General features: G+C 37.8%; 1 protein-coding gene across 5 annotated transcripts in view; it reads left to right on the top strand.

Annotated features, from left to right (window-relative positions):
• Window positions 1-27,972, top strand: part of LOC124805582 (sodium/potassium-transporting ATPase subunit alpha) — a 653,503-nt gene that overhangs the window by 623,029 nt on the left and 2,502 nt on the right. For 4 of the 5 annotated variants that reach the window (XM_047266173.1, XM_047266160.1, XM_047266152.1 and 1 more), the window contains 5 exons: window positions 4,986-5,242; window positions 9,497-9,591; window positions 15,754-15,928; window positions 22,683-22,813; window positions 25,665-25,766. In XM_047266173.1, the coding sequence (XP_047122129.1) occupies window positions 4,986-5,242; window positions 9,497-9,591; window positions 15,754-15,928; window positions 22,683-22,813; window positions 25,665-25,766 (760 nt within the window). Of the gene's footprint in view, window positions 1-4,985; window positions 5,243-6,972; window positions 7,068-9,496; window positions 9,592-15,753; window positions 15,929-22,682; window positions 22,814-25,664; window positions 25,767-27,972 lie in introns of all 5 variants that reach the window. The other variant, XM_047266166.1, reaches the window with a different exon arrangement.

Consider the following 27,972-nt stretch of genomic DNA (forward strand, 5'->3'; position numbering starts at 1 on the left):
TGCTCAATATACAGATTGAACAACATCGGGGAGAGGCTACAACCCTGTCTCACTCCCTTCCCACCCACTGCTTCCCTTTCATGTCCCTCTAGTCTTATAACTGCCATCTGGTTTCTGTACAAATTGTAAATAGCCTTTTGCTCCCTGTATTTTACACCTGCCACCTTCAGAATTTGAAAGAGAGTATTCCAGTCAACATTGTCAAAATCTTTCTCCAAGTCTACAAATGCTAGAAACGTAGGTTTGCGTTTTCTTAATCTAGCTTCTAAAATAAGTCGTAGGGTCAGTATTGCCACACGTGTTCCCATATTTCTACGGAATCCAAACTGATCTTCCCCGAGGTCGGCTTCTACCAGATTTTCCATTCGTCTGTAAAGAATTCGCGTTAGTATTTTGCAGCTGTGACTTATTAAACTGATAGTTCGGTAATTTTCACATCTGTCAACGCCTGCTTTCTTTGGAATTGGAATTATTATATTCTTCTTGAAGTCTGAGGGTATTTCGCCTGCTCATACATTCTGCTCACCAGATGGTAGAGTTTTGTCAGAACTGGCTCTCCTAAGGCTGTCAGTAGTTCTAATGGAATGTTGTCTACTCCCGGGGCCTTGTTTCGACTTAGGTCTTTCAGTGCTCTGTGGAACACTTCACGCAGTATGATATCTCCCATTTCATCTTCATCGACATCCCCTTCCATTTCTATAACATTGCCCTCAAGTACATCGCCCTTGTATAGACCCTCTATATACTCCTTCCACCTTTTTGCTTTCCCTTCATTGCCTAGAACTTGGTTTCCATCTGAGCTCTTGATATCCATACAAGTGGTTCTCCTTTCTCCAAAGGTCTCTTTAATTTTCCTGTAGGCAGTATCTATCTTTCCCTCATGAGATAAGCCTCTACATCGTTACATTTGTCCTCTAGCCATGCCTGTTTAGCCATTTTGCACTTCCTGTCAATCTCATTTTTGAGACGTTTGTATTCCGTTTTGCCTGCTTCATTTACTGCATTTTTATATTTTCTCCTTTCGTCAATTAAATTCAATATTTCTTCTGTCACCCAAGGATTTCTACTAGCCCTCGTCTTTTTACCTACTTGATCGTCTGCTGCCTTCACTACTTCATCCCTCAAAGCTACCCATTCTTCTTCTACTGTATTTCTTTCCCCCATTCTTGTCAATTGTTCCCTTATGCTCTCCCCGAAACTCTGTACAACCTCTGGTTCTTTCAGTTTATCCAGGTCCCATCTCCTTAAGTTCCCACCTTTTTGCAGTTTCTTCAGTTTTAATCTGCGGTTCATAACCAATAGATTGTGGTCAGAGTCCACATCTGCCCCTGGAAATGTCTTACAATTTAAAACCTGGTTCCTAAATCTCTGTCTTACCGTTATATAATCTATTTGAAACCTTTTAGTATCTCCAGGGTTCTTTCATGTATACAACCTCCTTTCATGATTCTTGAACCAAGTGTTAGCTATGATTAAGTTGTGCTCTGTGCAAAATTCTACCAGACGGCTTCCTCTTTCATTTCTTAGCCCCAATCCACATTCACCTACTATGTTTCCTTCTCTTCCTTTTCCTACTGTCGAATTCCAGTCCCCCATGACTATTAAATTTTCATCTCCCTTCACTATCTGAATAATTTCTTTTATGTCATCATACATTGTTTCAATTTCTTCGTCATCTGCAGAGCTAGTAGGCATATAAACTTGTACTACTGTCGTAGGCGTGGGCTTCGTGTCTATCTTGGCCACAACAATGCGTTCACTGTGCTGTTTGTAGTAGCTTACCCGCATTCGTATTGCTTTATTCATTATTAAACCTACTCCTGCGTTACCCCTATTTCATTTTGTATTTATAACCCTGTATTCACCTGACCAAAAGTCTTGTTCCTCGTGCCACCGAACTTCACTAATTCCCACTATATCCAATTTAACCTATCCATTTCCCTTTTTAAATTTTCTAACCTACCTGCCCGATTAAGGGATCTGACATTCCATGCTTCGATCCATAGAACGCCAGTTTTCTTTCTCCTGATAACGACGTACTCTTGAGTAGTCCCCGCCCGGAGATCCCAATAGGGGACTATTTTACTCTGGAATATTTTACCCAAGAGGACGCCATCATCATTTAACCATACAGTAAAGCTGCATGCCCTCGTGAAAAAATTACGGCCGTAGTTTCCCCTTGCTTTCAGCCGTTCGCAGTACCAGCACAGCAAAGCCGTTTTGGTTTGTGTTACAAGGCCAGATCAGCCAATCATCCAGACTGTTGCCTCTGCAACTACTGAATAGGCTGCTGCCGCTCTTCAGGAACCATACGTTTGTCTGGCCTCTCAACAGATTCCCCTCCGTTGTGGTTGCACCTAAGGTACGGCTATCTGTGTCGCTGAGGCACGCAAGCCTCCTCACCAACGGCAAGGTCTATGGTTCATGGGGGGGGGGGGGGGGGGCGAGGGCGAGGGTTTTCAAGTACCTAGGTACAGTTATTGACTACAGGGTCATCAAAAATATGAGATTACAAGTATATGAGATTACAAGTATTGCTGTATTGGTAACTTTTAATCTTTATGTATGATTCATGTCTTTAGCCTTGCACTTCCCAGAGCTAAACCCACATGTATAATTAAAAAAAAATGTACCAGGGTCTCCATTGGTAGGGCTACCCTGTCACAAAGTTAAAATCACATTCATTAGTAAATAACATAATCACATTTGACACACAGGATACATCTGAACAGCAGTTTATGTGAACACATTTTAGTTGATAGTGGTGTTAGAAAGATCTTACTTTTTTGTATAAGTTCTTCATAACAGCACCATCAGTGGAAATTTGTTGACAAAAAGTGCAGTTCAATCATAACATATACATCGAGTGCCATACCAGTGGTAATACTTGTACAGTTTTTGTAATACATGTGATATTTGATCTTGGAAGTACTACGCTAAAATGTATATTATATAAAAGACCTGAAAGAGACCAGTATAACTCTTTACAGTCACATCCTTTTGTTGACCCTTTAGTCAATAACTAGATATAGGTTCTTGAAAATGTCTCTAGCGTGTAGGTGTTTCTGTAAAATAAATGCAGTTGAGTTACTGCTCTGCTCCAGGAAATAATCGTGTTGGAGAACAGGAAGTTTGTATCTAAAAGTCAGTGCTATGCAGTGTATGTAGGTAGACTGAGAACTAATACATATATGCTTATAGAACATGAATGAAATGACTTTGAGAAATATGCCAGGTAGCATTTGGAAGGTAACTTGCCCCTCTTTAAGAACGCTTAGTTTAAATGTGTTGCATTCATCCAGGGTGCATTCGTCCAGTATGTTTTGAGTCATGGAAGTATGGAGATGTGTTCTAGTGCTGTGTCAGCATCAGTTAAACAGCTTGCTATTATCGTGATTTTAATTGCTGAAAATGTGACTATTTGTGAAACTCGACGTTGTTTAAAGGTTGTTTATGGTGACAATGCTGTTTATAGGTGTTCTTTAAACTGATGAGTAATAAACTTTGTGGTTGTGAGCCTGGAAAAGCTATAAGTGTTGGTGAAACATGCAGTATACATGTGATCACTACCACAGATGATAAACATTGCAACTCATCGATGATTTGATTCAAAATAATCAGTGAATCACTCAAAAGCATATTGCAAACCATATTGGAATATCTAAGGAATGTGTCAGCTTCATTATTGAGCAATAATCTCGCAACATGACAATGCTCATCCACGCATCACCCTCAACTGAAAAGGCTGTGTGAAACCTGAAGTTTGAACCAATTCCATACCTTTGTTACTACAGTGAACTTGTGACTTGCGAATTTGATTTTTTCCTGGACTCAAGAGGGACCTAAAGGGTAATTATTACAACTCAGACAATGAGGTGAAGGGAGCTGTCCAGTCCTGGATTTGAGAAAAGTTGGAAGCATTTTTCTGTGATGGAATGAAAAAACTTGTTACACATTGGGAGAAGTGTGTTAGTCATAATGCTGACTCTGTTGAAAAATAAATAGATGGTTTTGAATTTTAAAACTTGTACTTTAATGTACATTGTGCCTGATGTTTCTGCTTTTTCTTTATTTGTCTCTCAGAAGCATGTGTGCATTGCTTTTCAGCGTACTCTCATATTTGTGTATCCAAAGCAAGCAAAACTGAAGTATTGCTTGGAATATTGTTCTGATTACATTTCAGTTCTGGACATCAAGGAATATTACATGTCAGTCCGTATTTGATCATAATTGCATGGATTATCAAATTAGTGTAGACCTTTCAGGGATCCATGATCGTTTCTTGTCCTTTCACTGGGAAAAATTGCCTGAATATGAAGTTTAGCCTATTAGATTACAGTCAGCATCAATTGTTTTTTGCAAAACCAAGATTGTTATGACTGAAAGTATCAGAAATTATGAAATGATGGTGTGAGGATGCGATCTGAGACTAGTCAAAGTTCTAACATTGCAGAAAGGAAACGGGTAATGGTATTCAGTCTTCAGCATTCGAATTCCTGCTGCTTTCCACGGACAAAGTGGAAAGGAACAAAATCCTGAAAGCACCCACCACGAAGGAAAACAGGAAAACTAGAAGTAAAATTATAATTTTCGGGTTGTAATATGAATTGTAAGGAGGATTAGCTTTTAAGAGAGTTGTCTTGGAATCAATAGGAGCAGGGTGAATAATCTAGTCACTCTGATTTTGATTTTTGTTTCCCCAAATTACTTCAGTGAATGCTGCCCTGATTCTGTCGGTAAGCCATAGCTTCCACTTATCTGGTTTCTTCAAGTAAACTAGTGTGCCATGCTTAATATTTGTTGAGGACATGACACATTTTAATTGTGTGTGTGTGTGTGTGTGTGTGTGTGTGTGTGTGTGTGTGTGTGTGATTATTTAAGAAAAGGTTGAAGTTGTGTGTTCATGAAATCACTGATAATTGTGATAATTAGGCTAAAAGTTGTGATTATCTTGTAACATCTTGGATAATTTTATTACATTTCAGGTGTGGCTATGGGTATTGCTGGCTCTGACGTATCAAAGCAGGCTGCTGACATGATCCTGTTGGATGATAACTTTGCTTCAATTGTAACTGGTGTGGAAGAGGGGCGTTTGATCTTTGACAACTTGAAGAAGTCTATTGCATACACACTGACATCCAACATCCCTGAAATATCACCTTTCCTTGCATTCATCTTATGTGACATTCCTCTACCCCTTGGCACAGTTACAATCTTGTGCATTGATCTGGGCACTGACATGGTGAGTATTTATTATACTATTTCTTCTTATGTATAGATACTTCCATGTTACAGGTCAGAGAATTACTGTTTATGGTAATAATTACATTTTCAGTAACAAAATTTTTAGCTCATGTTAATTTGAAATAATGGGGAAACTGGAACAGTGTATCCTTATCCAGAAATTATCCAGTCCTGTAAGTCCCGAGTCCAGCTGCCAGTATCACTTCATTGTGGTCAGAGTATTGCTGCAAATACTTAAGGTGACCAGTTTCTTCTGTTCTTGACTGAAAGTCTACCTGTATATGTATTTGTATGTAAAATGCACACCATTTGTTATGACTCTTTGGATCACAGTGACACAAGGGAACAGATGATTTCCTTTTTGAGATGAGGACATTAAAAATCAAAGAACACCCAACTGTCCCATAGCAATCACGACCAACTTTCTCTAAATTGTGTAATGTAAACAGTACCTTAATTATGGTTGAAGATTCAGCATGTTTTTCCAGTATCTGAAGTGTGTGTAATGTCATGCTGCCACAGCTGTTCACTGTTTCAGTGTTAATGATTGACATTTCATAGTAGTTTGTAATTTCTTTTTCTATTGCTGCAGTTTTACTTGAATTTCAGATACCTGTACTATTTGAGAGAACCTTACCCGTCATTGGTGTGGCTTAAGAGTTACTTGAATTGTGTGTTTTTTTTCTGTGTGTGTGATATGTTTATTCAGCATGATTGATTTTTTTTTTCAGCATGAAGCCAGTAGCTACTTAACTATGAGTTACTTTTATTTCATTTTTCTTCTTCTTAGGGATACAAAAGGTAGGTGTGTGTGTGTGTGTGTGTGTGTGTGTGTGTGAAACTAAAGTGTCGTATCAGTTATGATACTTCAAAAGAGAAAATGTTTCTCAGTACAGAATTTTTGTAATAAATTTCTGCATCTTCTCTGTCTTGTCTCTTTTTGTTGTTAGCTCTTTGTTTTTAATTTCAGTACAGTCTACAAAACTGTGAAATATGAGTTCAGAATAGATACTGCATTGCAGGAGCAGCTTTCTTGTTCCAGGAGAAGTGCACTAGTATTGCTGCTCTTCATTGAGTTGTAGTTAAATCTGTTATGGTCCATTCTCTCTATACTGATTCTTAAGAATATGTCTGTGCAGTTAGAGGGAAGTGGATGTGTTTGTGACAGTGCATTGGAAGGAAATATGAGCGGTCTGCACTGTCAATATTTGGCATTTTCATGAATGATCAACAGACGTGCTTATAGTTCATTCCAGTCAAATCTGTTCGTCTGACTTTTCCCTTCTACACACACTCTGTATTGTACCAGTTCTTTCTTTACATTCGTCATTCTGCTCATGTCTGGTATAAGGGACACAATTGCATTCACCAGACATTTTTCTTGTTTTGTGACTTAATTAAATGAGCTGTTAAGTGGTCTTTTTTATGTTAAAATGATACTGTACGTTTGAGCTTACAGTCTACTGAATAAAAAATCTTCACACCATGTTTGGTGTGCAGAAATTTTTTAATCTCAGTCGATTTGAAAAAGCAGTGCTAACATTCATTCAGTTTTATCCTTCTGGAAGGATTTGGTATATTTTCTCATATAATTCAGTAATATTACCTCATCAGAATCACATTTTTTTGTATTACTACATGATTGAGACCTACACAGACTGATTAGGGACAAAGATTATAAATATTGTTTGGAGAAGGAACCTGTGTACATCTTTCTGTCACTATCAGGTACCAGCAATTTCCCTGGCTTACGAGGAGGCTGAGTCTGATATAATGAAGCGACGTCCACGTAATCCTTACAAAGATAATTTGGTCAATGAAAGGTAACTTGATTCAGTGGGCTTATCCTCCAAAAGAATTGTTACTGTAATGTAAACATTTTTGCATATTACTTGAGCACAACACTTTTTATGCATATTACCCCTTAGATTTTATACTGATGCATAAACAGATCTTTGTCAAGCTAGAGAATGTCTTTAATAGGCTGTGCAGCTAGAGTATTTACTGCTTCTTAGTTTTTATTTTATTTCGTCCTCTCTGACATTCATATTTAATTTCCATGCATGTTTTATTATTTATCTCTTACTTTTGAAATTTCTTCAGCTGGATGTGAAGTGGTAAGTTCTCACTATAAGCCACTGCTACACTGACCTTTGCAGTTATATCTCAAATGACAAGGTTCCTTTTCCTGTTCCCATTTCCTCTGTCACAATGTTCCAGCCATTAGGGGGCTAGTCTCTTTTTTTTACCATAGACTCTGTATTTACTTTCTTAAGAAGATTATAGAGATATTACTACATATGAGTGATGCTAAATGATTGCAGTTTTATGATTATGCTAGACAGTTTCTAATTTCTGTTTTGCCCAGTTAATTTTTTTTTCCATAGTATCTACTGTACTTGAAATATAGAGAGAAATTTAATAATTCTGACGCACTCATACAGAGAATCGTTTGAGATTTTGAAGTTTAGTGGAGTTCTTACCATTGAGAGCAATGAGTAATTATGTTGTAGCTACTATCACTGTGTTTTGTGTGTGTGTGTGTGGGGGGGGGGGGGCAGTTGTTATTGTTCTGCCATCCAGCCTTTCAGATTCCACAAGAAAGTATTGTAGCATCTGTTGGGTTGCAATGCTTTCTTGGTGCATTTGTATGAACAGTGTCACTGCCACATAATAATTTTTATATGATGAATGATGCTGTAGAATTAGTTGAGTATCACTCATCAGTAAATACAAAAAACAGTGACTAGACTATGCAACAGTTCATACATTGCAACTGTATTTCATACATTTTTCAACACTGTCTCATGTATGGTGCTTGTCTCATAATTGTAGTATTCAAATTCCAAACAGTTTAACATCCATTACTTCTATAACTATACATGTAGAGACTAATAGACACTTGTTTTTCAGATGAAATTTGCATTTGTTGATGACCTGTACCTGCAGTATTTTGTAACTGATGCCATTGATCCTGGATGATTTATTTTTTTAATTTTCTAGTGTTTTCATGGCTAAAAGAATAACATTAAAGTTGTGAGCATTTAAAAACAGTTATTAAACTGTAGCTCATTCATCATAGCAGAACATTTGTCAAACATTTTATAACATTTATCTGTAATAACAGTGGAACTTCTCAGGGATATAAATCTGTACTAATTCTCTTTTTTATTGTATTTGCATGAATTAAAATTGTTAGACAGTTAATTGTATTGCAGATTACTTTCCAGAGAAGCTCACTGCATGAAGTGTGAAAACGGTACATATTTTTGTATAACCTTGTGTTCTACTTTTAGCCATGAATAGTTATGCATTCCAGAGTCATTCCACTTTTTTGTTTCTTTTTGTTACCCATTGAGAGTATTGTGTGTATATTGGAGTAGTCACATATTGCATCCATCTTATGATTGTAGTAGAAACAGCAATTTTAATTTTCAGACTCCTTCTAGTATCAGTTATTTACATAGGATCAAATACAAGCAGCCTCCATTTGTGGATGTTCTGGGGAAATAATTGGATAGGAAATCAGTTTTCTTGTATAAGTTTTGCTTGAAGAAATATAATTTTGAATTTCTGGACACTTATATTTCTTAGGTCCCTGCCATCTCATTAGGATATGAGCTTGCAGAAGCAGATATAATGAAGCGTCCTCCAAGAAACCCAAGAACGGATAACTTGGTTAACAGAAGGTATATTCCGTCAGGTGTATGTGAGAAATGTGATGTGTAGTCTCATTAATCTCACATAACCAAATGTGGGCATAAACTGTAATAATTGTAACTTACTGGTTCTGGAGGATGGTTTACTGATGTCGCAGTACCTGTGATAGTAATTAGTTTCATATTATAGTGTGTTTTACAGAGAATTTAGATGATTAATAATAATAATAATAATAATAATAATAATCATAATATCAGTTCAAAGTTATAATTATAATGTGTGATTCCTCAGACCTCCCCTTACCATTCCTTGCTCTTTGCGTTCATATGGGTAGAATGTAGTAGATGTGTGTAACTACTGCACTTACATAGTTCTTTCCTGTAGGGAAAGTCTCATAAGTGAATGTTTAGGGTTAGTTATGTGTCCACAGAAATAGTGCTTGCACTTAGTTGCTGACTTGAATGTCTTTTGTTTAATTTATACCCTGCAGTTTCATGCCTTTTATGTAGTACCCTCACTTTTAGAAATCTTTAAATTTTTGTTCTCATTTTCTTTAGTTTTGTGTTTTCATCATGTTGCGCCATTTTGTTAGGTCCCTGCCATTTCTCTGGCCTATGAAGAAGCAGAATCTGATATCATGAAGCGACAGCCTCGAAATCCTTTCACAGATAAGCTCGTAAATGAAAGGTAAATGGTCAAAATATCCAATTTCTACTGGGGTCATTATTTTGGTTGTGTGGGGCCCTTATTTTACTTCTCTCAATACACTATAAATGATGAGAACCCCGAAAAATATGTGACTTCTGAAAATTACTCACTTGCCAAGGATATAAAGGTAAGTCTGAATGTTTATTGTGCTTTAGCTCCGTATGTTGTATGTTAAACTTAGAATGCCATCATCACTTTTGGGAAGCACAGTTTTTAGTGAACATCCGGTGTTTGGTAAACATCCCTTCTAAAATCGAGCACATTGTGTTACATTACTCTGTTTTGCCTGTTACTCCAACAGTGAAAGAAAGATACCATCTGTATTGCCTTTCCTTTTGATCATGAGTTTGTACATACGTAAAACGCACGCACGCACGCGCGCGCGCGCTCACACACACACACACACACACACACACACACACACACACACACACACACACACACACACACAAGATGGAAACGCCATACCTTTTCTATCTTTCCCATTCCTCCCAGCCTACAAAATCGTCTTTTGGTACCAATACTTCATGTTTTGCATATTGAGATTTCCAGCAATGGGCTACTAACTTGGTTTCGGCAAGAATTCAGAAAGGAATTGCCCATAGCCCTATTGATGGAACTGTTGTAATGGTTATCGTATCTGTCGTAATTATGTGAAATCTGCCACATTAGTGCTGCTGCGTGTCACTTGGTGAATGTAAAAGAAAAAAAAAAAGGTAGTGTCATGATAACTTATGAAACAAAAGAAAACAATGAAAATGATAAATGAAGAAACAAGCAAGGTGGCGGGTGAATTTTTTAAACAAAATATGTGGTGTTTGTTTAGCATAATGTTTCTGTTTTGAAAAAGTGATCCATCAGACACATAAATTTTAAGCTTCCTTTTATGAAAGGTGAACACAGAGCTTAGAACGAAGGTTGATAGAATGGTGAGTAGATGTGAGCAAAAGTTTTGAAAGTACCAAGACAAAGAAACATAAGCAAGCTAGGATGCTAAGCATGAAATATAAACAGCAAAAGTATATTCTGCATGCATGATGACTGTATAACACAACCATTGGGTGTGATTTAGAGACTGCAGCAATAAACGATACAAAGACTAAATAAGTTAAGTAGAAATAATGGAGATAATAGTTGGAATATTGGTTGGTGCAAGAGGAAAAGCAAAAAGCATTCAATAACAAGCAGGGAATTGCTGAGTTCTGGTTTTATCAGTTAAGTACACCTAGGAACCTGAAAAGTTCAGTTTGTGATAAATGCAAATGCAGAAGCAAATTCTGCCTCAAAAAGTGAAAATGAAAATTTAGCCAGTAAATGCTGTTTCATAGTGAATTTTATCCAGGTGAACTATTTTGTCAGAGCTTGCTTGAATTAGCTTCTTTTCTGCATAGAAATATCATAAATGTGACCAGTTTCTGATTGCTGGCATTACACATCAACTTACTAAGCCCAACTGGGAAAGATACGTAAGAATGTATTTCCAAAATAAAAAGTGCACAAGTGCAATGACATATCGGTGTGCTCAGTGCTCTGGTGCCACGTCAGTTTTGGGTGATTAATGGGCCTGTATAAGATACATGCTGCATAATGCAATGTAGAACTGAGCTGTGGGACCTAGCATGTTAGAACAAATAAACACACAGTTTTATGTGCTAGCTAAAGTTCAAGAGCTGGCATTAAAAAGAATGATAAACTTTAATATGGCAGCTTCAGGTGGCAGGTGTTTTGAACTTTGGTTACATCAAATATCAGTAGAGATCGGGTCTGACCTACCTTGTTTATGATGTTAATGTATTTTGACCGTGCCGAATTTCCTTCCCTAATGTGGAAATAAGAGGTTCCCCCCCCCCCCCCTGCTTCTATTTAAAGTCCCTTTCAGAACAATTAACTTTCCTATCTCAATTGACTACTCAAAATGAGTGAGTCTGCTGCAGCACGCATGGGACTTTATTCTGCTACTGAGTCTTGAGGGGTCTCTTTATTCACACGTTGGTGCCAAAACTGCATGTATGTAGGGAGAGCTGTCTGCCGTGCAGTTTGGCACTTGTGTGGTGGAAGTGATGTTATGAGGGACTATCCTTTTTGTGAAAAAAATCAAGATATAATAAGGACAAGCAAAGACAATAGTATATTAATCATCAAATAAAATTCGTAGTTCTTGCCAAAGACCACGTGCTAAACTCTTTCCACTCCAGAGAAATGAAATAATGGGAAAGGTGTCATCCAAACATTTCAAGACATAAACATTTGCTTGAGAAAGTACAGACCTGCAAACAAATCATATATCTAGAATGCAGTAAACAATGCCTTCTTACATTATTTTTCATATTTTGTTTTCTTACTTAGTGCCAAATAATACCGAAAATTATTTTTCTTCTTAGTAATTCTGGCTTTTTCTCTGTGGAAATAATTTTCGGTATGACCTGTTTAACTATTTATGTTCTTATTTTTGCACATTTTAGTCTTTGTAAAATGAAATAACGTTTTTGCTTCTGGATTATTTTCTCTCTTGTAGAGAGATCTCGTGCGACCTCTCCGGTGTGTCATGAAAACAAAGCAACCAACATGATAAAGATTCAGAAAACACTAAAGCAAAAAATCCAATCTATGATTGAAGTAAGTATGGCAGGAATAAGCTAACTTCCAATATTAGCAGACTCTGCCAAACCCATGCTTCTGCGCATGTGTAGTCTGCAGCATACTTCGCACAATCTGTCGATTAGTGACATCACACACACATTTGTGACATGGTCGGCTGCTGATTTACATCCAGGCATGAGAGGCGCATGCACTCCGAGAAGTTGAGTTTGGTCAGGTAGTTGCTAATGTTAAATGAGCATTAGTACCTTGTTGGTTCTGTCTGTAGCAGTGGCAGATATGAGTCCCACAGCTGTGAGTGCCCACGAAAGGGCAAAACCAATATTCTGTAGGTTTTGTTGTTATTTAATTTGGTGCAACAAGAAAAATGTCTAGAAACATCTTCAGTCATCTTAAGTCAGTCTTGGTCCATGGTGGGAAAATGCTGCTGCTTCTCGACAGAAAAAAATCATTTGTTGAAAGCTCAAGTAGAGCCAGAAGAAGAAAATAGACAAAGACCTACCTTGAGAAAAAGCATGTGTTTTAATAAAAGCAAACATTCTAATTGAAAAGCTGATTGGGGAATCACCCCCTTTTTTAATATTTAACAGCCAGTTTCTAAGCACAGCACGGAGACATCGCCTGTAGGCTCATAATGTGACAACCTTTCAGATTTGTACGTCTAATCATTTAGGAAAAAAAAAAGAATTAAGCTAATCTTGCCATAAATAGATACTAAATTTCAGGTCCCTTAGTACACTTTACTGCTGTTGTTGTCTGAACCCCTTCACTTAATTTGTTTGTTACTAATGAAAATCTGCTCACAGTTCCCAGACATCTGCCTTTCCTTTTTTTAGGTTGTGTTCTTCACATAAGTGTGTATCCTCTCCTGTTATTTATTTTTATAAATCCCTGCTCCCTGTTTTTGGGCATTATAGTGATTCACAGTGGCATCATCAGGATTCACCTACTGTTAATAATGGCTGGATGGTTTGGCAACATGGTGATCACATTCCCTACAATCGTAGATTGCTCCTTGCTCTACCTTGTAGAAAGCAGTACACCAGTCAGAACAGGTCTAGGGCCTAATCCTTAGGTGAGGTTTACATTTTACATTTAAGATAAGGACTTACACAATCAAAACATTTGAATTCATACAGGGAGACAAACAAAATTGGAGCAGGGCTGAGAACCATTGTGGTTTGTCGAGGTATGTTTTCTTAAATATAAGTTGCAGTTCTTCGCTTTAAAAGAAAACTAATCTAATTGTGACCAAAGTAGTGATGATGGCATCAAACAATCCTTCACTTTCCATTCATTTTCGCTATGTATATTGTGTAACTGTTGCTTTCTTTCTTTATTTAATTATGCTGTGCTAGACTTTCTCTGTATATCCTAGCATGCAAGCTGAAATTTCAGTCTCATCTCTGTTGTTTTCATTGCTGCTCCCCATTACACATCCCTTGTTCCTGTCACAAACCTTACAAGTCCCAGCCTCTGTCTTTCTCTGTTAGATGTCTATTGTTCTCTACTGGTTTTAAGTAGACAGGGAAATTTCCATTGCATGGTTCTTGATTACTAACTCTCTACTGTATTACTAACACTGCCACTATAGGTGCCTGCTATTTCTCTGGCTTACGAAGCTCCAGAGTCGGATATCATGAAACGGCAGCCCCGCGATCCGTACAGGGACAATCTGGTGAACCGCAGGTATGTTTGAATGATAACCCCCGTTGGCTGCTGGATGACTGTGGTGTTGTCACCTTATATCTCCAACAACAACCGGCAACCAGATAAATGCATGTCTATATTGTGGCATTGGCTCGCAACCAGGTTTTTAGTCCTAGCTGGCTGCACTTGCAGATCACTCTGTAATCTTGATCTTGTGTAGACTCATTAATGTTAAGATCACCCTGTGCTTCCATTTTGTTTCACATTACAGATTGTGGCAGAAAACTGTTTAGTTTTCCTCGCCCCTTTCACAGATATTTTGTAGGATAAAAGTAAATATACTGGACCAAAATAGACTTCCTGAAGTATGCATTACACTTCTATTTTGTGACCATGCTCAAACTGTCATTTCCATTCAGTTATTTTATACAGTGTGAGATTTTATTCTCATAAGAAATTTCTGTTATAGTTCATTGCATCACCCATGCTGAATTTACAGACATTGTATGCAGATTTTTAGTTGCCAAGACTTGGAGTATGTTGTCTTCCTCCTCATAAATTAAAAAAAAAATCATATATGTGTCAGGCTTATTTTCTTTTGTATTTATGGCTCTTGGATCTCTCATCTACAAAAGGAATAAATGTAAGAAGTTCCTAATCATCTTTGTACATTCACCAATTTTCATAAATTGTCTCCATGTAAGCAATAACATAAACACAATTTTACTACCACAAATGCAGCTGGTAGTAACTAGTATTAGAACCTGGAAGCACTTAGTACATTTTCTTTAGTATCTCAGCAGAAACTAGTTTTCGTATTAATGTACAGTAATTTGTCACAGGTGCACTCAGCAGACTAGCTGTGTAGACTGTCACTGATCATTTATTGTATAAATTTATTTTTTCTGTTTAGTATGTGAAAGTAAGTATGTCAGTCATGTGAGTTTAAAGTATGTTCTTAGTAATTGGCAACAGTTTTTACATACTTGGTGATACATTGATTTGACCATATCACACAACTGTGGTGTCTCCCGTTCCCCCACCTGTGTGTTTCATTTGCCTACGTTCAGTTCTCCATCACTACCAGTTTCCTGTCCAACCATAATCACCAGAAGTAATATGCATACAGTAATTCTGAGTATAACCCCTACTTCTAGATGGAGAGTAATGGTTCCATTGTGTTTGTGATGTAAATGAATATTTGATGGAACTATGGCACAGGGGGCATCACCCTAGTTGCGAGCCTTAAAGTTGCAAGTGTCTTGTGAAAGAGAACATGCTAAACTACCTATTAATCTTGCTCTGTCTGTGGGGAATGCTGCATTTTTATTTGATGTGTTCATCATAACCTTGTCTGTTTTTATTCCCATACACATTGCAGTCCCTGTTACACAAGGTAAATATTACCCTTGAAAAGCCAGACTGGACACCTGAGACAGTGGTTTGGTGAGTTCATTCCATTTTAAGACCTTTTCTGTTACTATTATGTTGTTATTATGCATGAGTGGTGCTGGCTTGTGTTTTACACAGCATAGTTATCTGACATTGCTGCTATTAGATGAATATCATTTCACAAATAACCTGTAACAACATAGTTGATTTATAACAAACATGTATTGCTTGATATATAACTGTGATTTTAAATCAGTTAACAACAGAACTTCTTTTCTTAAAAAAAAAAAAAAATTGCAACTTTTGGAATTTCAATAGTTTCATCAGCTCATTTTTTAAAAAGAAAAAATTAATACTAAAATCATATAAGAAATGCAGTTTAGTCAGTTTGTGCAATAAATACTTTTACTTGATAGTTGAAAATGTGTTTTCAATCTGTTTTCAGTAAAGTCTGTTTTCTTGTGTGAGTGAATACTTTAATGGTGAATATTTGCTCTGCAGGCTTATCTCCATGGCGTATGGGCAGATTGGCATGATACAGGCTGCAGCAGGATTCTTTGTCTATTTTGTAATAATGGCTGAGAACGGTTTCTTGCCTCTCAAACTATTTGGAATTCGAAAGCAGTGGGACTCGAAGGCTGTTAATGATCTTCCAGATTCTTATGGACAAGAATGGGTATGAGTCTTTTCAAAATATAAAGATTGAAAGAGAAGGATTATTTTAATTTTTTGTGATTAAAACCTGTTTTGGATCAAGTAACTAATATAGGGTGTGCCCAAATGAAAGGGAGACTAGAGTTATATGTTAAGAAGTTATAACAACAGTATTATAGTTACAGTTCATCTGGAACAGTACTACTACACACAGTTGCTATTGACATCAATACACTGATCCCAGTGCATAGGAAGGAAGAGGATGGTTTCAGTGTAGAAACTCCTGGGTTGCTGACAGATCCAGTTTTCCACAGCTGTCCTCCACTCTCTTGCCACAGGAGAACCTCTGACCGTTCAGAGATTGTGTTAAGGGGCTGAAAATATGCAAATCATGTGGGGAGACAATCGAGGCTGTAAGGGGAATGTTTGTTCCATGATCTACATTGAAATTTTTGAAAGAAATTGAGGGTCTTTTTGGCCACATTTGGCCCAGCACTGCCCTGGAGAAGCACTATCCCATTTGAAAGCTTGCTCCTGTGCTTGTTCTTGATGGCCTGTCAGAACCTAAGCAATGTGTTGCAATACTGCTCAGTGTTAAATGTTGCACCCCATGATAGTCAGTTGATGAGTAGAAGTCCTTCTTTGAAAAAGGATCTGTGCATCTCTTTTCTGGCCCCCAGAGCAGTTGACTTGTTTTTGGATGAGGGGAGCCAAGACGTTGTCACTCAGTGGTCATCCATTTAGTGGCACAGTCAAAGTGGGGACACCACATTTCATCACATGCCGCAATCTGAGCAGTGAAATCCATTCCTTGCTCTGTGTATCTTTAACAGATTGGTCAGGCAAACTTCCATCTTCTGAATCTGAAAGATGCTTGGGCACCCATGGTTTACTAACTTCGCCATAACAAAGCTTCTTGTGGATTATGTATGGCACAGTTCCTTAGTTTACTGATAGTTCAGTGGCAGCATCACTTATGGTTCAATGATTCAACCTTGTAAGCTCTTCAACAGCTGAAATTGTGGCACCACTGGTGAGAACATGCACCTGCCCATACTGTGGCGTGTCCTTGATGTTTACACATCCTGCCTCACAACACTGACATCACCGAAATATTGTGCACCATATGAGACTCTGCTGTCCATACACCTCTTTCATCCCTTGATATATTTGTGAAGCATGCTTCCCTTCTCTATGAATAAACTGGATAACCGCTCTCCAACAAACTGCGGAAACAACTCTCCAGAAATGAGGCAATTGCTGTGAAGCCATTAATTCTTCTTGTACAACTGGAAATACCACCATTTCATCTCTCAGAAACACATTTATCCACTGGGACTACGTACAGCACTGCTACAGCTAAGGTCTCCTTTTCAGTTGGGCATACTTTACATTTTGTTTTTTGTCCTATGCAGGTAATTAGGTGTATAACTTTTTGTAGTGAAAAAGTGGATGTCTTTTAGTTTTCTTCTTTATGTATATTGGTTTTCCATAGTAATTTTTTTGTACTTACCTCAAATGTAGAGTTAAGAGTTAATCAACTAAATGATGAAGTGTAGGTCAAAATTGTTCTCAGAATAATTGTAATATACAAAATAAAGATGGTGGGAAGATCAGCTCTTTAGTTTCAGTATTGTACTTAATAACTGAAGTAATACCTTCACATAGAATGGTTAGATCACATCAATTTACAAAAATGATGAAAGCAAGAAGCATGTAATTGCCAAACCTTTGTTGCCTAATTATCTCGGCACTCATTTTGTTAATGGGCAATCAAGCAGGATGCTCTTACTTCAAAAGTTGGATTTTATAAACTTTGCTATTTGGTGAAAGCTGTGAAAGAAACTGTGAAAGCTAATCAACAGAGCTCTATGTTTATATTTCCAAGAAAAGGCTGACATGCCTCTGCCATTCATGTACGATGTTCATCATCATAATAATGTTGTGGTAAGTGTAGTGAAACCCTGTATTAACAAACCTTTAAAAAAATTCTCATTTCTAATGAGTGCTTCATTCTGTTCAGGTAAAACTACATACATTGTTACTAAAAACTACCGTATTCACTCGAATCTAAGCCGCACTTTTTTTCCAGTTTTTGTAATCCAAAAAACCGCCTGAGGCTTAGAATCGAGTGCAAAGTAACTGGAAGTTCTGAAAAATGTTGGTAGGTGCCGCCACAACTAACTTCTGCTGTCGAATATGTGTACCGCTATACAGGCACGCTTTGCAGGGACAAAGATAAATACTGGCGCCAAAACCTCTGTGTCAGTAAATAAAAGAAAAGGTAGAAGAATGTAAGCATTATGCCATGTATTCTTTCGTGTTTGCTGCTATCTCATTTAAATCCTGCCTGCCTAATAAACTATGAAACTAGAGTGAGACAACAGCAAATGCGGAAGAATATACTCATCATGTCATGATTATATTCGTATTATTCTTATGCTGAATAGTAATACAGTCAGAAATGAAGTACAGCAACTGACTAGATTTTTAAATCTAAGATGACTCTAATTTCTGTGCAGAATGTAATGTACTAAAGAGGTGTCTGCAAAGATTTTCAAACGGAGAAAAATTTTTGCTAAACTCTCGTTCAGAACATCATCTATCATACGCAGTCTATTATTTGGTTCTTGTTGATCATTATCAAAGAAAGCAGCAGAGTAAGTAACAACAAATAGCAGTCTCTTGCCATTTTTTTGCTTATTAGACAATTCCTCTTTTTTTATTATTATTATTGAAAGCGGCGGCAGCACGCACAAAAGCAAGCCATGCCGCGAGCGGCGACAGGTCGCAAACACTCATTATCAGAATGCGACGAACAATGCATGACACAGTACGATAATGCACTTTCAGCTCAGAGTGACGTAAACACCTATAACAAAGAGAACGGCACTTATCAGATCAAACAAAATAATCAATCGATTCAAACCAGACGAAGCATGTGAAAAAGGAAGGGTACTCATATAAATACAGACGGAGTGCCTGACACATAGCAATGGCTACTTGGGAAAGCTTAACAGTTAAGATTATGACTCGAACCAACCTACTGTAGCTGTAGCTTCATCCATTCAATCTAAATTGTGTCTCATGTTACAATGGACCAACTTTGTTTCGATTTGGAGGTGCGGTCTAAAACTTTTCTCTCCCCTTGAATTTCGAGTCTCAAATTTCAAATACGGTAGTTAATGATCTCAAGTTTAAGAAAAAGTTTTGTTATAAGGAATAAATGTGAAACAGTTGACAAAAACTGAAACATATTTTGTCATATTTTCTAAAATATCCACAAGTGAATTCTACTCATGTACATGTTAATATTATTGAACACTACTCTCTCATAAGGAAAGTGATTACATACAATAAGACCTACATGAAATGTGACGTATTTAGTTCTGTGATCAAAATACTGCACTGAAACATATAAAAAAGTTATGTGCAGTTTGACAATTGATATTCCAGGGTAGAACCAATGAAAAAAATCGGCAATAAACGATGACTTATGTTCAGTGTGTTGATGCGTAGACACATGAAACAGCACTGATAATTTCATTAGCCATCAAGCTTTCCTCTTCCTTCCAGTGAAAATATACACGCACTCTCTCTCTCTCTCTCTCTCTTTCTCTCTTTCTTTCTCCCCCCCCCCCCTCCCCCCTCTCTCTCTCTCTTTCTTTCTTTCTCCCCCTCCCTTCCTCTCTCTCTCTCTGTGCCTAAACTAGTGCAAGAATTGTTATGAGTATCAGCCATCTACACTGCTCCTTTAAATAGTGTTTATTTTATAAATCAACTATGAGCCCATTTCGGCATATTGCCACCATCATGTGCTCTTGCATGCAATATTGTTGCTGCCATGTCCTGTCTTTTTATAATTATTAGTTTCTCCTTGGATGAATGTTGGAGACATACGTGTCTCATTCTCAGTCAGAAATCAGAACTTTGTAGACTGAAATTCTAGAGAAATAATAAACTTTTACATACGAGTGTTTTTGAATTGCTAGACAGGAGAATTACACAACCTTGTGAGCTTATTGGGGATTGTATACTAATCTGGTGTTCATAGGTGTAAGATCTGTAGTACTTTGTCTTTGGAAGCTAGTGCCAGGTAGGGAACATATGCTAAATGGCTTCCCACTTTGTACTTCATTGGACTTGCGAATTTGTGCTGTTAGCACATTTTTTATACTCACTAATATTGTTTCCTTAATTCATTCAAACATCTCTACTACTTTATAGAGAGTCCTATGCATATAAATCAGTTGAATCTGAGATTAAAAAAATTATAATTTTCTTCCAGAATATGAAAGAAAGTTTAACTTTACCTATATTGCCACAATACTTAAAGGGGCATCTGCCAGCCACCAGAACTTTAAAAAAAAGTCTCTTGAGACACAAAGTGACCAGTCTGTGACTAATGGATTATGAACATATGCAAAATAAAGAAAATGCAGCCACTCAACTATAATGACTGATGTGTGGTGGATAGAAACACACAACAGAAAAAAGTATTTAGCTTAGCTTTTGAACTCTCTGTCTACCAGTAGTAGAAGAGAGAGCAAATGCACACAACCGTGCCTGCATTGTGTGTGTATTTTCTCTAGAGGAAGATCAAGAGCTTGAAAGCAAGTACAGGGTTATTACAAATGATTGAAGCGATTTCACGGCTCTACAATAACTTTATTGTTTGAGATATTTTCACAATGCTTTGCACACACATACAAAAACTCAAAAAGTTTTTTTAGGCATTCACAAATGTTCAACATGTGCCCCTTTAGTGATTCGGCAGACATCAAGCCGATAATCAATTTCCTCCCACACTCGGCGCAGCATGTCCCCATCAATGAGTTCGAAAGCATCGTTGATGCGGGCTCGCAGTTCTGGAACGTTTCTTGGTAGAGGAGGTTTAAACACTGAATCTTTCTCATAACCCCACAGAAAGAAATCGCATGGGGTTAAGTTGGGAGAGCGTGGAGGCCATGACATGAATTGCTGATCATGATCTCCACCACGACTGATCCATCGGTTTTCCAGTCTCCTGTTTAAGAAATGCTGAACATCATGATGGAAGTGTGGTGGAGCACCATCCTGTTGAAAGATGAAGTCGGCGCTGTCGGTCTCCAGTTGTGGCATGAGCCAATTTTCCAGCATGTCCAGATACACGTGTCCTGTAACGTTTTTTTCGCAGAAGAAAAAGGGACCGTAAACTTTAAACCGTGAGATTGCACAAAACACGTTAACTTTTGGTGAATTGTGAATTTGCTGCACGAATGCGTGAGGATTCTCTACCGCCCAGATTCGCACATTGTGTCTGTTCACTTCACCATTAATAAAAAAATGTTGCTTCATCACTGAAAACAAGTTTTGCACTGAACGCATCCTCTTCCATGAGCTGTTGCAATCGCGCCGAAAATTCAAAGCGTTTGACTTTGTCATCGGGTGTCAGGGCTTGTAGCAATTGTAAACGGTAAGGCTTCTGCTTTAGCCTTTTCCGTAAGATTTTCCAAACCGTCGGCTGTGGTACGTTTAGCTCCCTGCTTGCTTTATTCGTCGACTTCCGCGGGCTACGCGTGAAACTTGCCCGCACATGTTCAACCGTTTCTTCGCTCACTGCAGGCCGACCCGTTTATTTCCCCTTACAGAGGCATCCAGAAGCTTTAAACTGCGCATACCATCGCCGAATAGACTTAGCAGTTGGAAGATCTCTGTTGAACTTCGTCCTAAAGTGTCGCTGCACTGTTATGACTGACTGATGTGAGTGCATTTCAAGCACGACATACGCTTTCTCGGCTCCTGTCGCCATTTTGTCTCACTGCGCTCTCGAGCGCTCTGGCGGCAGAAACCTGAAGTGCGGCTTCAGCCAAACAAAACTTTATGAGTTTTTCTACGTATCTGTAGAGTGTCGTGACCATATATCAATGAATGGAGCTACAGTGAATGTATGAAATCGCTTCAATCATTTGTAATAGCCCTGTATAAATAAGATTTTCTGTTGCATGTTTCTGTGTGCCAGACATCAGTCTGCTATAGGTTAGTGGTTGCCTTCCCTTTATTTTATGTCTTATTCCATCAAGGAATCTCCATTAGGTTAAGAACATAAATTGTTAATTGTGCTTTCTGCAATATTTTTGAAATTGTTGGATTCATAAATAACACTTTAAACTTACGTTGAAGACTGAGCCCCAAACACACCTAACTACAAAGATAATAGCTTGTGTGAGCTGTAGACCAAATGCTGGGATGGCTAATACCATCCACGCCTTTACTTAGGGTCAATGTCTTGTGATTTATTTGTGCATGGCCTGAGCCATATCCTATAATTAAGTTTCATGCTTCTGGTTTGATAGCCTTACCTACAGCATTGCATTCTGGCACCTTTTAAGCTGAATAATAATTTGTAGTTAGAAATACAAATGATTATGATGAATTATGTCATTTAAGATGTCCTCAGATTCATTGAGCAGTACACTGTCAAGGTTTTCACCAATAAGTATATTACTTAAAAAGTGTTCACTTAACATGTAACTAATTTTTGATGTTTTGTCTTGTAAAGTATCTGTTTTTGTGTCGTAAATCTATGCCTAGTGCCAGTCTGACAGTGTTTCATTTGCTGTTGTATATTGCTGTTGTCCTGTGATGAACCTTTGAAACTAAATGAGGAAGGATGGTAGGTACATAGTGCTTTAGTTAAAAGTGGGTTGTATATTAGTTTTAATTTAAGATACATTCTCAGAACTGATAATGGGTTCCATTAGAACAATGATATTTGTAATGACTTATATTTACAGACCTATCAGGACAGAAAGAAACTGGAATACACCTGCCACACTGCGTTTTTCGTAACAATTGTGATTGTGCAGTGGGCTGATTTGATCATCTGCAAGACTCGTCGCAACTCTATCATTCACCAGGGAATGAGGTGTGTACAACTTTTTTCCCTTTCATTATTTTCAGAATTATTTCTGCTATTTGTGCATGATGTCCTTCACGGTTTTCAGTGTATGTGGTATTGATCAAGTGTTTATTCATTAAACATTGACAATTTCTATAGTGTAAGATTAAAAATATGAAAATATGTGGAGTAATCATATATATATTTATCAAACATGATGGCACAGTGGTTGAAACCCTCGATAAATACAATTCACACATGAGAGGAATGAGATTGAAATTGCCTTCCATACATGTTGATTTAGGTTTCCAAAAAAAATAGATATAAAGTCCATGTTTTCATATGGAAATACACAGATTAAAGAAACAAGATCAACAGTAGCATACACTCAAATATTTTGATACTTAAAACTGAAAGCCCTGCAGTATCACCAGGACAAAAAATGAAGGAGGGGCAGGGGAGAGAGAGAGAGAGAGAGAGAGAGAGAGAGAGAGAGAGAGAGAGAGAGAGAGAGAGAGAGAGAGAGGGGGGGGGGGGGGGGAGGGGGAAGAAATTGACAAACATTGCTACTTGTTATATGCAGATGTGATAATTGCTACAGAAATATTTCCATTCTTGCAAAGTATTCTGTTGTGACTGAACTTCAGCGTATTTGATAATAAGTTGGTCACTGTAGACCACTTCTTAAATAATTTTGAAGTATGCAAAATAACAAATATGAAATGAAATCTATTGACGGTAGTTGCAGGAACAGAATGAACATAATGAAAAATAGTTAGGTCTTCAGAGGAGGAGGACTGTTTTCTGCGACTGGAGAGAGAATAGAAGTAAGAAATGACTAATAAGTCATAACAAATTATTGATAAGTCACTGAAATGGCTGAAAAACCAAAAGTCATGACTTTTTTTTGTCATTTTTCATTCTCTGTTTGTAAGTTTCATTACTGTTGAAGTGTCTGGCTAATTTAGAAATTGGAGATGGTATCTTACTGTGCATGTTACTATGAGCAAAAAATTGTCACCAAAACTTCAGGTATGTACCAGCAAAATACGAAGAAAACCTTACGCCATCTGATATGGTGTACCTAGTTGGCTCATAATTGTGGTAGAGAGCTGAAAATTCGAAGTGCTGAATAGAGCACTTCTTTTTTTGAAATTTGTTTATTTCATATTTACACAGTAGGACACTCATCTAGGAGAACTAACAGGTAAGTAGCAAATGTCGCAATTATTCCCTAACCCTTCTTGAAAGTGATATAAGGTTATATATTGGATAATTTAAGGTAAAACCATCATTGGTGTAACATTAAACTGGGACAGGTGATGAGGAAAATTTAACAGCAGAGGCTCGTTACCACTGTGCCAAAAGCAAAGTGCAGTTCTACATTCTGGCCCTGATGGACCAAACGGGACCAACTGACCATCTTGTCATCCTCTGCCATTGGCTCCACTGAATTGTGGTGAGGAGGAGTGTGGCATTAGACATCGCTGTCCTGGCTATTGTCAGCTTTCCTGACTTTGGAGCCGTTACTTCTCATTCAAGTAGCTCCTCAGTTGACTTCATGAGACCGACTGCACCTGTACCAGACCTCCTACCAAGGAAAAATGCTACACGGTACTGGGAACTGAATGTGGGTCCTTATCATAGCAGCCAGACACACTGACCACTGAGCTGCGGAAGTGGATGCTTTATCAAAAAGTGAGAAACAGTAAGGGTGAACACACAAAGCTGTCAGTTGTGGATTAATTCAATATATTACAATTAATTGTAATTGTGGGGCTTGGTGTAAAAATCAGTTGTTAGTTTTGGTCAAAAATGAGTTAGGAGTATGCTTAGTGTACAATAGTTGATTCTGCATCTTTGGGTACAAGAACAAAACTTTCGTTGATGTATACAGCCCCTTGCAAACACATACTCAGGAGGTTTTTTACTTACCTGGATCTAGCATCAAAACTGATGTGCCCCTAGAAGCAGAGCAATGACCATATAAAGTGGTCACTAGTGGCAGACCATACGGTAGCAATGAGAACTCTGTATTGAGTGAGTATGTATTAGATACCTAAGTGATACACTGTATACAATCAGTGACCTCTGCTGTGTTGCTAAGTAACATTTTACATACATGGTGATTTTAATATTGTGTACTGTATCTGCATTGGCTTTGTTTATTTTATTTTCGATTTAAATAATCTCAGATCAGAATTTATGTGATATAGTCCAAATTTAGATATTTGGTGCAAGTACCAGATGAGTCAAATTTATTTTTATAAGTTTTGCCTTCAGGCATGAGGTTTCATCTCTCAATAATATTCTTGTACTAAATATTTTACAGCCCCAGTGTTCAGTGGAAACATAAAGTTTTGTTCATTATAGATTTGTATAAGCCAGGGTATAATAAAAAATAAATAAAAAAAATAAGTGTTAGTAGGTCTCACACTCTGAAGGTTCTGTACAAACTGGATTATTTACTGTGTATAGGTAGTTCACCTATAGGTTTGGCGAGTGTCAAAATAGGTGACAAATAAATAGCTGTATCTTTTGATTGCATTGACTTAGAAACTTAAATTTTTTGCACTTCCAAGGGAATACAGACCTTAGTACTTGACATAAATTTCAGCTTGTCACCAGTACTCGTTCCTAGGGAAACGGGGTCTTGATAGACAAACAGACTGACAAAAACTGATCCTGTAAAAGACTTCTATTATTATCAATTGATGTACGGAATCCTAGAAAGAAGTTTGGCTTTTCAAATCAGCTGGGATATAATGGAAATATAATAAAGTGCAACAAATAAATATGATGATTTTGCAATAAAAATTTAGTCCCTCCTTAATCTTTTATGTACACTTGGATGCTAAAAAGGTTGTTATATTTACAGGAACTGGGCTCTGAACTTCGGTCTTGTTTTTGAGACTGCTCTGGCTGCCTTCTTGTCATATTGTCCAGGCATGGACAAAGGCCTGCGGATGTATCCCCTGAAGTAAGTTGATATCTCATCAGATGTTTAACTATTTTCTAGGCAAATAAACAATCTTATCAACACACAAATTCATATTTTTATTTTTTTTAATGTGTATTCAAGTAGACATCTGATTTTATATTTTATCTGGCACATCCCAAAGGAGTATGCTATAAAATTCCTGTATGAACATAAGTCAGTTAATAATCTTCAAAGTTGTTTCCACCAGTGTGTGTGTGTGTGTGTGTGTGTGTGTGTGTGTGTGTTTCGAATGTATCTGGTATCGTTGGGTTATGGTGTGGGGTTGCACTCCATACATCATCTGTGACTCCATTGCGTGTGTGTGTGTGTGTGTGTGTGTGTGTGTGTGTGTGTGTGTGTGTGTGTGTCAACTTTACCTACGAATAATTCGCAGTCACCATTCTTGAAGTTAATTGATTGAGTGAGCCTGCTGTGCAGTGCCACTAAACTGTGCTTTGTGACGTCTTCCTTTGCAATTGGAGCGAGTGCTGGAAGAGCAGTGATCTATTTAAGCTACTGAAAGAATGTAATCAGATCGGGGATAACTCTTCTGTATTATAACTGCTTTTACAGTTTTGTTTGCTGGGGGTTGCTCATAACTTGTAGCCTACAACAGATTGTAGCATGTAGAATGACAGTTCTCAAGTCTTATTCATCTGCATTGGGATGCCTGCCCACACCTCCTTTGTGGCTTAAAAGTCTCTGCCAAGTCATGATGCCAAAGCATAAGTGGGCCTCCACAGCAGGTGGAGGTATGCACTCTGCCATTGCACAATGTCAATGTCCTGAGCTGACAGTTTTTGTACCCCATCTGCACATACGTTAAACCAAGGTGTACACAGTGGGCTGTTCCATACTTAAAAGCTACCGGAACACAGTTTTACGTTTCCAGGTACATCATCAGATGCCATGGGCTTGTTGTTCTGGAGCTTCAGCACATCTGAGCAGTTAGTAGTGGAACATGTTATTCCCTATGACCAACTTGTTACACCATAGTTTGCCCCTGTTGATAAGGAAGGAATGACAACAGCTGAAATGCAGTAATGCACAGAGAGAAAAGAATGTGTAAATGGAGAACAATGAAGTGAATTGTGATTCTTGACAGTTAGTGGGGGACAGTCACTATAGTACTTTCAAATATTTCTGTATTTGAGACAAAAGGGGCCATAAGTAAATTTATGCAATTACAACTTGAGATCACATATAGGTAATAATCACACACTGCTTTGTTTGTGGAAGAAGGGCAGCAGACCTGCTGCAAGCCATGGCTGTTTTAGGCAGTATTGAAACGGATGTGTCCAATTATCATTACTTAAATACGTCATTGGCTGGAGCAAGACTGCCCTCTTCCATAAATGAAGCAGTGTGGTGGTATTATAAATATGGTCTCAAGTCAAAATTGTGGAAATGAGACTTGCACCTCTTCACCTCTCGTAGACAAATATTTGAGGATGTTATCTCACCAGAGAGAACAGGTTAATCACAAAGATACTTTACACTTATTTCCACCTTTTCTGAGAAATTCACCTTTGCTCATCATCTGTCTTTCTCATCTTTCTGTTTATCCCATCATACATTGCTTCCTGTTTTCATGATTTGACAAATTTATTTTATGTTAACTTTCTGGCCAGATGCCCTTCCTGTTGCCACAGTCATTGTTAACCCAAGGGAGATGAGTTGTGGGTGGAACCTGTTGTGTGAATTGTGTAAGCTTTGTTCTGCATATTATTGTATATTAGCTGTTTGTGTATCATATTCTTGGAGGCAGCTGTTTGGGATCATCCCAGCATTATGCCTAAACTAGTGCAGAAAATTGCGTGAAGACCATACTCAGGCTGGCAGCCAGTCTACCACGCCGACAATCATTAATGTATTACGTGAGTTCAGTCAGGGCCTGGCTCAGTTCCCTGTGTCTCAAAATAATGTACTGCACTTTAGCTCATCATTGCTGTAAAGCTTATTACTCTTTAAAATCTTAATTATTTCTCCATGTGACAGCTGCTCACTTTGTCTGGAAACAAATAGGTCAACAGGCAAAGGAAAATGGAAATGAAGCTTAAGAAATTATTGGCATTAAGTAGCAAAAATATACACACAACTAGCATTGTGCACACATGCACAAACATTTTTATATGCTCTTATTGAACTTGTCCACTGCCTGCAAGTTAATTAATGGCAGTTGTCTCACTTCCCAACTATTTCCAGA

Source organism: Schistocerca piceifrons, chromosome 1 (genome assembly GCF_021461385.2).
Source record: "Schistocerca piceifrons isolate TAMUIC-IGC-003096 chromosome 1, iqSchPice1.1, whole genome shotgun sequence".
NCBI classification, from domain to species: domain Eukaryota; kingdom Metazoa; phylum Arthropoda; class Insecta; order Orthoptera; family Acrididae; genus Schistocerca; species Schistocerca piceifrons.